Source organism: Phlebotomus papatasi, chromosome 2, assembly GCF_024763615.1.
Source record: "Phlebotomus papatasi isolate M1 chromosome 2, Ppap_2.1, whole genome shotgun sequence".
NCBI lineage: Eukaryota > Metazoa > Arthropoda > Insecta > Diptera > Psychodidae > Phlebotomus > Phlebotomus papatasi.
In genome coordinates, this window is record NC_077223.1 from 1,745,613 (window position 1) to 1,758,744 (window position 13,132).

Below are 13,132 nucleotides of genomic sequence, written 5' to 3' on the forward strand. Positions count from 1 at the left end.
TCAATACAGAAAAAAGTCGATTATGTAGGGGCACTTGGGAACAGTTATCTGCTAAAAAAAAATGTTCAGGAAAGAGATATTTCCTCTCGTTTCTCATTGGAATAGTACCATTAGTATTCTTCCTTGAGCTATGTTCAGTGAATTGCGGTGTATTCAAGCTTCACAAATACATTTATCCTATAGGAATTTTCTAAATGAATTAAGATTCAAACCAGAAATACATGGATGATAGACAAATACATTACCACTTAATCCATTGCGCACCTTATGCCGACTTCAGACTGGAGGTTTAGCCCAGTTCTCGAAGGTCTCAAAAATCTCAATAACAAGCAATTTTATTGGTTTTTCAAAATCTAATGAATCATTTGCCCTTAATATTCAATCCTAAACAACAATTTCCTGAAAAATCATGCTTGATGAGGAATTAGAGAAGTTAAGCCAGGTAGCTAAGCCTTAGGTCTTATGCCCGTATTGAGCCCGATCACAAGTAGATTTTGATTCTCCAATAGTGTCTTGGATGAAAGGTAAATGGAACTCTATTTGCACAAAAAGTCGTTGAAGTTCGAAGAATTCAAATTCAATTTCGAATTTTCATACTAAATTTTCGAACAAGTTGGGGAAAATTTATCAAATATCACACTAAAAAGCTCGCAAAAGAGTTACTCAGTGATTATGGAGTGATTAAATACTGGGGCGAGAACAGTAAACGTCGTTGTTCAGTTTTTTCCTCACAACAATGCGAAGACCGACACATTTTGATACTTGAGCACTTCGAAATTCGAACAGGATATTACTTCCGCCACCTTGCGAAAGTATTAAGAAGTAAGAAAGTCTCTTTTTTGGATCTTCAAATAGATTTTCGAATTTTTCAAGATCTACTTCTGTACGGAAAGATTACAAAGATTACTAAGACACTTTCAAAGACTATCAATTCAATTGCCTATCTCTGTAGTTCGTGAAAATTCAGATAAATTCTTGTCCATTGATTCTATCCATCTCTCGATGGAGCATGAAAAAGGTAGAGCAATGTGATTCCACAATTCTTTATTCTTCCCAAACCACCCACCTGAATATCGTTTTCATTTGCATTTAACTGCAAAGTTGAATGAAAAGCCCGTAAAATTGTGCACACACGGTGCAAATCAGTGACTATGAAATTGAGCCTAACTAGGCATATAAACGCTAGAGAGTGAATCTATAAAAATCTTTTTTAATTCACTTATTACTATCATTCTCTATCAAAGAACGGAAGTGTTGAACCGAAGAATGAACACAAGGGGGGGGGGGGAGACAGGCCCCCAAAAACACCTTATGGTTTTCTCTTCAGCATCTTTCGTAGCATAACAGACACTATGGATAAACCTATTAATGCTAAAATGAAACATCATAAAAAGGCTGTGAAGCAAAAGAACATCTAAGAGAGGTGACTTTAAATAAAAAAAACTGGCAAATGAGATAGAATATTGTACAACAGACTGGTGGTTTTTGAGCTTACAAAAAAAAATAAAGATTATGAATGAAACTATTAGTGATGATGTGTAGCAGGGGGAAAAAGACTCTTATACAAACATGTGAAAACATATTGAAGAATTAAATTGATGTACGGGAGAAAAGTAAATAACATCGCATCCCAAAATACAAAATGAATCTCTTTTATGCCTCATGTAGGATGAGTAATAAATTTTAATGATAGATTGCTACTTTGTGCTACACCAGCGAATGTATGGTAATCAATAACAGAAAATTTTCATATGCGAATCACTTCACACGTTTCCAGTGTCAATGGATTAATTTTGCAGAGGAAAAACCCCGGGTAAACACAAACACACATGCACAAACTACCAAAATGAATTTTCATACGAAATTATATAAATTGCATCACTTGTTTTAGGTAATTCCCATGTAAAACAATAAAAAAAAACAGTACATCATTTGGAAACCTCTCAATATTCAATAAATAATGTAACAATGTAATTTGAAGAGAGCCTACCAGTTTAATAGAGCCTATACACTAGTAATCTTTTAATTGTATTTTGTAAATTCATCGAAATTCGTAATATACATTGGTATCAATAATCAATTTTCGTATTTACAAATCAATTGTTAATATGATTAAATTTTGTTATAACGAACTCGAAAGCCAAAACATCGAAACCCAAAATCGCAATCGCTAAAATCCTGAAAGCCAAAATCCCGAATGCTTATGTGTCATAACTACTCAAACGATTACACCGTTACACCGTATTACACCGTATTTGGGAAATTAACCCACACATTATACCCCCTATAATTTCGTACCTTTCAAGATTCGGAACTATTCGGGATTTTGAATTTCGGGATTTTGGCTTTTCGGGATTTAGGCTTTTCGGGATATCGACCCATTCGGAATTTCGGTTTTCAGGATTTCGGCCCATTAGGGACTTTGTCTCATCGGGATTTTGACTTTTCGGGCTTTAACCTTTCAGGATCTTGGCTTTTCGGGATTTTGGCCAATTCGGTATTTTGACCGAATAAATTCGGAATTTTGGCTTTCGAGATTTCAGCCCATTAGGGATTTTTCTTCTTAGAGATTTTAGTTTTTCGGGATTTTAGCATTTGGGATTTTGAATATCAGGATTTTAACTTTTTGGAGCTTTGACTTTTCGGGATTTAGGCTTTTCAGGATTTCGACCCATTCGGAATTTTTGCTTTCGGGATTGCGGCCCATTAGGGAATTTGTCTCTTAGGGATTTTGGTTTTAGGATTTTTAATTTCGGAATCTTGATTTTTCAAGATTTTGGCCCAATCGGGAATACAATACATTCAAAATTTAGGTTTCCGGGATTACGACGCATTCAGGATTTTGTCTCTTCGAGATTTAAGCTCTTCGGAATTCCGACGCATTCGGAATTTTGGCTTTGAGAATTTCGAGCCATTTATGATTTTGTCTCTTAGGGATTTTGACTTTCCGGTATCTGGCTTTCGGGATTTTGTCTCTTCGAGATTTAAGCTCTTCGAGATTCCGACACATTCGGAATTTTGGCTTTCAGTATTTCGAGCCATTTCTGATTTTGTCTTTTAGGGATTCTGGCTTTCCCGTATCTGGCTTTCGGGATTTTGTCTCTTCGAGATTTAAGCTCTTCGGGATTCCGACGCATTCGAAATTTTGGCTTTCAGTATTTCGAGCCATTTATGATTTTGTCTCATAGGGATTTTCGCTTTCCGGTATCTGTCTTTCGGGATTTTGTCTCTTCGAGATTTTGGTTTTCAGGATCTTGGCTTTCAAAATATTAGCCTTTCGGGATTTAATCTTTACAAGATCTAGACCCATTCGGGATTTTGACCTATTTGGTTTTTGGCCCTATCAGAAATCTGACGCATTTGGAATTTTGGCTTTCAGGATTTCGACTTTCGACTCATTAAGAATATTGGCTTTTCGTGACCTTAGCTTTCGAGATTTTGTCTCTTCGGGATCGTAGCTTTTTTGGAATTTTGGCAGATTCGGGATTTTGACCGGAAATGCGACCCATTCGGAATTTTGGCTTTTGAGATTTGAACCCATATTGGATTTTGCTTCTTCGAAATTTAATTTTTCGGAATTTGGGCAGCATCGTCTTTAAATACAAAAAATCTTTAAGCACCAATGGTAAATTTCGAGCTATTGGAGGCGTAACCAAGGATCAAGTGGCAATTCCACGGATACAGAATCCCATTTTCGAAAAAAAATCTGAGATTCGAAGGAAATTTATCATATACCATTGCCAAAGTAGAAGAAACGAGAAGTAAAAATTTCCTTTCATTGGTTTAAGAAATCTATCTCCGAATGTCTCTTCTGTGAAGTACAGAGAATTTTCTTTCAATGTTTTTTTTTTGTATATTCTTGTTAAATTTTCTATAAAGAATAACTAAATTTCTATGAAAAATGCTTGATTCTTTATATCTAAAGTGAAAAAGTAGATTATGATAGGACATTCAAGCAATTACCCCTATTGCTGTGTCGGTAAAGTTTGAGCAATAAAATACTGAATAGTACAACGAAGCCATGAAATGAGAGGTAATTTAAAATAGAAGGATTATGTTTATATAATTTCTCCCTCTTCAGAATTAGAGTAATAATTATTCATTGAGTATTATGTGAATATTATTAGTGTCATTGTCTTTATACTAAGTATTTAATGCTTCTCTATATGGTAATAGTTTGAACAATCATACTTTAATACTGATTTTCTCGGTTAAATTTGCAAAATTCTGGGAAAATTAATCACATTTTGTCTCAATATCAATATACTTACATATGACAACGAGTTTGGCATTAGCTCGAATTGCTGAATTCAATTTAGCTGGTCCCACCTGGCACTGATACTCAGCATCATCCTCCAGGGAGGCATTGGAGATTCTCAAATTGTAAACACCTTGAGATCGATCACCCAACACCGAATACCTCGGATAGCCCGGAATTACAGCTGAGAATCCTGCAAACAAAATAAATGAAAATAAATTGAAAAATGTTCTTAATTAACGATGGATTACAAATCTCTGTAAAATTGATGTACAATTCCCACTAAATTAAACCAAATGGCTCATTTTCAGCCACATTCTGAGGGATTCCAACACTATAATTTACACATCAAACACTCAACAGATGGTCCTATTTGATGGCAAAGTACAGAAAATATCATTTTAATTGATCTATTGCGGGTCAAGGCCAAACACTTATTAAAATGTAATATTGACAAAAAAAAATTGATAAATGGGAAATTTGATGGATTTTCATGTGAACCATTTAGCTTCTCTTGAATATTGCAAGAATTTCTGAACTATTATAAAGTAAAATTACAAATATGTAACTTCCTCCCTGGTTTGGACATTAAATTATTTTGAGGTAGCTTTAAACAAACTAATGAGATATTTAATTGCACTAAAAACAAACCATTAATATGCAAATAACACAAATTAAAATTATTTAAATTTGGACGCATTATTTCAATATCAATTATTCAAGTTACATTAACCCTCTAACCCTCAATTACCCATCACGAATAAGTTTAAGTATCCCATTCAATTTCGATGATAAAACTTTAATATATTTAAAATTGTTTGGCATCGAATGCACTATTAGTAAAAAATCAAATTTGGTTAGCAAAATATACGAAATGGTCAGTAAAAAATTGAAAGACGGCAGTGAAATCTTAAAAAGAGCAATAAAAATTAAAAAAGAACAATATTTTATTAAAAGCGGACATTAAAAAACAAAAAGTGATCTGTAAAATATAAAACATGATCAGAACAAAATAAAAAGTGATCAGTAAAAAAATAAAAATCAGACAGCAAAAAATTAAAATGAGCAGTAAAAATATTCAATTTGGTCAGTAAAAAATTAAAAAGTGGTCAGCAAATTTTTAATTTTTCACTGATAATCTCGAATATTTCTACTGCTCATATTTATGACTGACCATCTTTTATTTTTACTATTTTTAAATACTTGCTTATCACTTTTTATCTTTTTTTACTGATCAACTCGAATATTTCTACTGATCTTCTACTGAAGTTTCTTTTTAACTTTTTTCTGATATTTCGAATTATTTGCTAATCATTTTTTTAAAGGGTTCACTGACCAATTTTAACTTATTATTGCTCATTATTTTTTTTACAAATTGTTTTAATTCCCTCAGTCATTGTCTTAATGATATTTTTCTGGATAATTAAACAAATTTGGCCCTTAGTTTCATTTCTATTGTCGGTCTTGTGGGAAAACTTAGTGAACAAGTAGGAGGAGGTAGGGTACCTTTGAATTGAGACACTTTTGAAATAGGTCTTTTTCTCCTTTTTTTTAAATGCAACTTAGCCTTATTATAATGTAATTCAGCCTCAGAATTTGTTTGTTGGGCTGAGTTATATTATGGTAAGGATTAGTTCCGTTTAAAAATAGGAGAAGTAAACCTATTTTGCAGGTGACCCAATTCAAAGGTACTCTACTTCCTCTTAATAAGAAGAAAACTCGTGCATTGTATTTAATAATTTTGAGAAAGCTTAAACTGTGATTTTCAAAAACTAAAAGAGTTTCAGTATTTTTTTCATTTCTTTTAATCTGGGACCTAAACAAGGCAGATAGTGAAGAATGGTTAGTTTTTCAAGGTTAGGACAGGACCGTTAGGATCATTTTTATCCAAGAAGAAACTATGTTACTACCTTAATTTGGACCCCATTTGGAAGTAAGTAAGTAAGTTAATAGGGAGATATCGACTTTGAGACAGACCTAGGACAAGATGGCTGAAGTAAATTCAAGATCTTGCCTTGTAACACCTTGGGATCATTCGCTAACATCTTTGTAAAGTAGCAAAGAATCGATAGGCGTGGGTTGCTAGCCTGGGGTCCTAGGCCCACATCCCTGATTGGGACAAGCGGTTGAAAATGAATGAATGACTATTAAAAATGGATCTTTATGTCTCCAGCACACCTTTTAGATCAGGAAAATTTCATGAGGTCAAAATTCGAATCCCTTTTTTTCTCACATGCTTTGTATATGTCTATCTCATACTCTCACACTCTTCTTCTTTTTAAACATCACACCAAATTCAATTTAGCTCAATCGAATTTGGTATGCGAAAGAATGAGATAGTCATATGCAAAACATGTGAAAAAGAAAAGGTGTCGAATTTCGACTTCATGAAATTTTCCTGATCTAAAAGGCGTGCTGGAGCCATTATTATTATTTTTGGATTTTCAGTCAAAGGTTAAAAAGGACTCTGGAGAGCGTATTTCTCAATCTAAGCATAGTGCTTGGGCTTGTTGGTAAGGTCGTGAAATTTCTGATCCTACGGTACCGGTTCCAACAGGTTATGAAGCGGAAATTAACCGACTGTGAATCAATAACTAATTTTAATCCCAAATCCAATTTTATTACTCCTAAGCTATTTTGGACGATCTTTTTGAATATGGTTTACAGGTTTTCCAGATGAGCAAAAATTATTTTTCAATATCAAAGATTACAAAAACCCTCCTATGCGCATTTCTCAATTGATTTGGACAAATTAAGCGTTCTTAGAAAGGTCTTGAAATCCCAGATAATTCTGAATTGGTTTTAATCGAGAAACCGATAAGGAACTGATTGAGAATCGATGATAAATGGTTATCTGAAATTCAACTGTATTCTTTTATGAGTATATAGTTCTTGAGCAGGTTTAGAACTGCTGACAAAAAAGCAATATAAAAACATTACGGGATGTTAAAACCTTTTCAAGATGCTTAATATTGATTTGGTAGAATTTTACTAAAATATGTAAACTTTTCGATAATTCTAGGACTTCAGGATCGTATTCATCGATCAAACATGGTAGATCGGATCGGTGAAGACCATCCTTAAGTATTAAATTATAAATAAGGCTACGAACAACAGGGAGAAATGTCATCCGCATCTACGGTAATTAAATTATGTGAAACTAAGGTAAACCGCGCTACTTTCGGATGATTCGATCATTCGAAATTCGTTCAATTTTCGAAAACAATTCGGATTCGAACAATTCATTTTTTTTCAATATGTTTTTAATGAATTTTGTTATATTTTAATAGCTAGTCCAATGCTTCAATTTTCTAGAAAAGAGAATCCTTAAAGAACAAAGAAAAAAATTTACTTGTTCGAAATTTGAGTCGTGCGAAGGTACCGCACTTTCCCCTATAACTTCGAGCAATTTGAAAAGCTGCCACTCTTTTTCACCCCTTTTTTCTAACAACTGTCTCATTTTATCAGCTATCATTACCAATAAAATGTTGTTGGAGAATTTCAAATATTTGATTGTATCAGCTTTTCAAGTACTCTCAAGGAGAAGGTGTGGAAAACTTAAAATAGATTTTTGAAATAGTGCAAATTCATGGAAAAATCCAATTTGAGAGCAAGTAAAACATGATAAAAAACTGAATAGAAATCGTAAATGAACCAAAAAGAGAAATTCCGCCCCAGGAAAAAGCTAAGCAATATTGTATGAATTTTCTTTAGACAATTTAATCTTAATTTTCTAAACAATACTGAAAACTTTCTGCCTGATAATAAACAAAGAATTTAATTAAATTGCACCTTTTTTATGAATTTTTCTTTGAAATTTATGGCTTTTAGACAAAAGATTGGGATATTATAACTGAACCGACATTTGATGAGTGTATTTATTCAGTTGTAAATATCATGCAGCAATGCTTATCATAACATCATATTCCTAATGGAATGAAGAGGATATGAAAATATACATATCATAAATTCATCTTACCCAGAGCAAATCCATCTTTGGTCCATTGCACTTGTCCCGCGAGATTTTGCACTTCGCATCGCATCAGCGCCTCAGAACCCTCGAGGACTTGGAGATCTTGTGGAACAATTCGAAATTTCTGCTGTTGACCAACACTAATTGGTACTGCACTTAGCACTGCAAAGACAAAAGAGGAAGAAGAATAATTTTAATTTGTTTTTCCCAGCTTATTTTCCACAAAAAAAAGAACCTTATTCTTCTGCTTAGACGAGCAAAAGAAATTAAAAAGAAATATAAGAATTAGAGCTGAGGTTAATTATTCTTCAGCTAATATGATCGTATTTCTTTCATTTGCAGGAGTTGCTATATATATACATAATATAAAAAAAAATGTATAGTGGAAGAAAACATCAGAAAAATATCACAATTCGTGGGAATGTCTTCCGCAAAGTTTCTTCTCACTCTCATCTAATTCTGAACATAATGTTTGCCCGTGTGTATGAATTATGTAAAGTGCAAGTTGCTGATTATTCCTGGGAGAACACTTACACCGAGACAACTGATATAATTGTGACTTAAATTTCATTGTACATTGACCTTCGTTGATTCTCTCCTCTCCATGTTAATCTACACATAGTACAAACATCTAGCACCATCCAAGTGTTGCATGACAAATTTAATTATACTACCAACTTTAAATTATTTCTATTGCACTTAATCACTTACTCACTTTTTCCTTCTGTTTCCGAACGACCCTACTCAATGCAGATCCCCTCGCCAAAAAACAACCCATGACAAGCTCTCTACCATGTAGTGTGAATGTATAAATGTATCAATAACAGAGTGATGAAAAGAAAAGAAAATAGAATGACTAAATCACTACGGTCGAGAGTTGTAGTCTAGAATGTTTGTGATTCTAACAACGACCAACCTTGCTACTAAAATTATTAAATTTACTGTGAAGAACAATTTACATGATCCTTTGAATTAAATAAATTTCGAAATATTACCCAACAAACATTTTCTAACCAAATTGAAAAGTAACATAAACGTAAATTTTACGTAATTGAAATTACTATGAACACAGGTAACATCATGTGAGATAAGTAAAATGGTTCGATTTCTAGATTATTTGACTTTCCAAGAGTTTCTTATGGGTTGCCTTCTAATTCCCGTGAACCCTTTAAGGATGATTGGGTCACCGGTGACCCAAAAATAAAATTTTTCCTACGGTCTTCTAAAAATTCTAATTCTAAAGTCATGTTTTGCTCTAAAAAGTCAGAAAAAGTGATTTTTCTGACCACCAATTTTTGACCCTCTGGTCCTTAAAGGGTTAAGCTCTATTATTTAACATTAAACCTTCCAATACCGGTCAAATTGACTGGCCTAAAGACTGTTTAAAATTAACACATATTTAAACAGTGGAATGTCTCGTCAAACTTTATGATTTTTTAAAGTATTCAGGTAATGTATTTTTCAGTGTCTTATTCTAATTTTTCTTCATTTCTAAGAAAAAAATTGCTGAGTATTCGCCATCTGTAATTTGACCGAGCACACTAAAAATAAACAAACAAAAACGGTCGGTCGGTTTAGTGTTAAGAAAAATCTTGTAACATATTCTCAATGCGGATAAAGAACAGAAATTGATTGTTTAGTAAAGTCCTTATTTTTTAATGAATGACGATTCTTATGAGATGTTACGAAAGTAGCTTAGAGTGGAAGGAACTCCTCTTGACACTAAGAATTTGTCATGCCATATTGACACTGTCAGTACCGATTTGAGATATAAAATATGAACATGTCTCCTTCTACCTGATATTAAAATTGCAGGATAGATTCCCCAATCAAATGTAAAGTATATTGTAAAACCGAAACTTAAAACTAGAGAAGAAACATTTCCACCTAGAGGTAGGAATCAACGGTGAGATGGCGGTGAGAATATAGGAGGTTACAACGGTAAGAAATATCAAAAATTAGTTAAAAATGAATTCAATTTAATTCAATTTGTTTCTGGTTCACATCCTTTTTCTGCGCTACACATTTTCTAAGATTTTACAAGAAGTCCGCATATTCTGTTACCCAAGTAATCACAAGTAAAATTAATTATTTGGCCACTTGCATGTCATACTTTAAATGTGAGGAATAACCTCAACAGTAATACAGAAGTAAACGCGACGTGAAAATTACTATATAGAAACCAGTGCATTAACGATCATTGAATGTTATTTTCTTGTTAGCAAAGCGATATTTTCACGTTAATTTCACCACATTTATTCTTTCTTCTCATTTTCGCTAACTGGTGGCTTTAAACATAAAATAAATACAGTAGAGTGACTTATGTTTGAATATCTTGGGGTATGAATGATATATTAAATCACTTCCCAAATTTAAACACTATTTCTAAACATAAGTATATAAGGTAAAAATTGCGTAATATAAAGGTCAGAGAATAATTAGAGCAGGGCTATCCGAAATCGTCATAATTGCGGGTGAATGACGTTTTCCCAAACTAAATTTCTGTATTATGTAAAACTTTACTATTTGGCTTGTGCAATACGGCTTGTATAATTTGTATAATAGGGATGGCAAAGCGTTCCAGGCTTCACAACATGCTTGCCTAAGAAGCAAAATAGCTGCCTTATAGAACCAAGTATGAGACAAGTCTTTTAGTGCACTTTCAAAAGACTTAAAGTGAGAATTTTCTGTTGATATATAGAAGCTCTTAAGATCTTTAAGAGTGCGCCACTTTACTTATAGTAATCTCAGTGATGGAACTAAGAGCGTTATAAGCAAATTAAAAGATTTTTGGTTGTATAACGCTTTACTTTGAGAATTCTACAAAACTATATTCAGAAAAACTTACTTCTTGGGTTGGCACTTATAATAATTCATTTATTCAACTCTACATTTCCCACCCATACTGTGCGTCTGCCGCCATCTCAGCGTTGGTGACCAGCCTCCGAAGCCAAACGGCGGAAATGCTTCCTCATAGGTTGTATAGTCTTTTGTCATTATAACGATCTTTTAACGACAAAAGACTATACAGCCTACGAAGAAACACTTTCCCCTAAAGACGGACTAGGTACAAGTAATGCCGCTACCTTATCGGTTATTAACCTATTCATTACCGGTTCATAACCTATTGAAATTGCGTTAAGCTTGTCGAGAATTCCAAAAACTTGCGAATGAGCCTAAAACCTGATAAAATTCGTAAATTATTCGAAAGCTTCAATTTCTCAAATTGAGGCACTTCAAATGCTACAAGTATTTAATTATGAGGTTCCTTATAATTTTGGAAATAAAAAAAAATAAAAGAAATAAAAAATATTAATCAAAAAATAACTTAAATTATTAAACTAGTCAACTTTAAGTCATATCTAGGGATATGAGGGATACCTGCCAGATTTATTTTTTCTTTCTCTATCATATTTCTCGATTTGTATTAGTTGTCATAGTTACTCGTATTAGATTAAGCTTTAAATCTCTTTCGAGGAAAAGTTTAAAGAATATCTTTGGCAGTTCATTGTTACTTATATCATTATAGAATATAATCTAGTGTATTGTCTAATAGGTAAAAATCTTCTCCAAAATTAAGTAAATGCATAAATTTAAGCCACAGGCAATATCTGTGACTATTTTTGTGAGAGTTTCACCGGCTGAAGAGCCCCATGAGAGGCAAGAGAATTAATTGTGAAGAGTTGGAAATTCAGTGTGGGTGGACAAGTCCCTCCCCCACCGTTATTTTCCTCTAGACTGCCCGGTATTATACAAAAGACAACCACAAAGTTCTTAATTAAGAATTACACATCTTTTAGGTTACAATTATTCCTATGAACACACGCAACAAGTTGAATTGAAGATTAGTCCCGATTCTCACACAATTAGTAATATGAAATGTTCTGTCAAGTTGATGATGAAAAAAAAGGCAAAACAAAAAAATAAATATAAGAAAACTTTGGGATTTCCTGTCTTTCTGTCGCTATGGTTATTGTCTCGGTACCTCCTCTCAATTCTACGAATTTTGCCGGTTATTCAGATCAAAATTCAATCATGAAGAAATTTTCCCATCCTAGGGCTCAGGGTGTGTGAGTTGAGATAAACAACATGTTGTATTGGTAAAAATAAGTTATTTTGCAAATTGAATAGACTTTATTTATCTACCAAAATGCACTCAATAAACCCCAATTTTGATAACAATAAATATTATCCTGACTGATCCCATGGGACTGGGTATGCGTAACCATGTAAAGACTAACGATAACGTTCACCATAATTTTCAAACGTAAAATTCGAATCGATTGAAAATGAGGCAGAAGGTTGAGAAGAAACAAGAAAATTGAAAAGAATCCAATAGTTTACAATTTATTCAAAAAAAAAAGAAGACTCAATATTGATTTTGTCAAGCAAGCAGTAGAGAAATGGTACAGAAATGGTGCTATAAGAAATAACAATGCGACATAGGGAGTTATCATAGACCAATGAAATCACTTCAATACTTTGCTCAAACTAAATTATTGGCAAATTTATTGCTGAAACATTTGCAAACCCATGTACTTTTACCCAAAAAGTCACTTTGCAAAGTTCTTTAGAATATCGCTTCGACATTTGGGGAAGGGGGAATTGATGTTTTTCGTACAGCAACAACAACAAAAAAAACTGCAATAACTCGTGAATAATTTATGTTTTCTATTCATGATGTAAAAAAAAACGAGAAAATATAGGTGATATTCCATCAAATCCTCAGTATAGTATTTTTCTTCCATAAAATATCCCATGAGAGATAGGGAATGATAGACAAAAGTTTCTACAAGACACATTCAAAAGGAATCTCAAGTTCTTGGGGTGTATTACATAAATTATGCACATAATGTTAACTTGAAGTAATCGTCACGTTGGGAGATGGAGTGATGATGCAA

The 13,132-nt window shown here is 33.1% G+C and overlaps 1 protein-coding gene across 1 annotated transcript in view; it reads right to left on the reverse strand.

Annotated features, from left to right (window-relative positions):
- The window catches only part of LOC129802077 (nephrin), a 192,003-nt gene that overhangs the window by 59,197 nt on the left and 119,674 nt on the right, over nucleotides 1-13,132 (reverse strand). The window contains exons 4-5 of the mRNA XM_055847638.1: nucleotides 8,238-8,393; nucleotides 4,272-4,451 (exon numbers count right to left, since the gene is read on the reverse strand). Coding sequence (XP_055703613.1) covers nucleotides 4,272-4,451; nucleotides 8,238-8,393 — 336 coding nt within the window. The remainder of the gene's footprint in view (nucleotides 1-4,271; nucleotides 4,452-8,237; nucleotides 8,394-13,132) is intronic.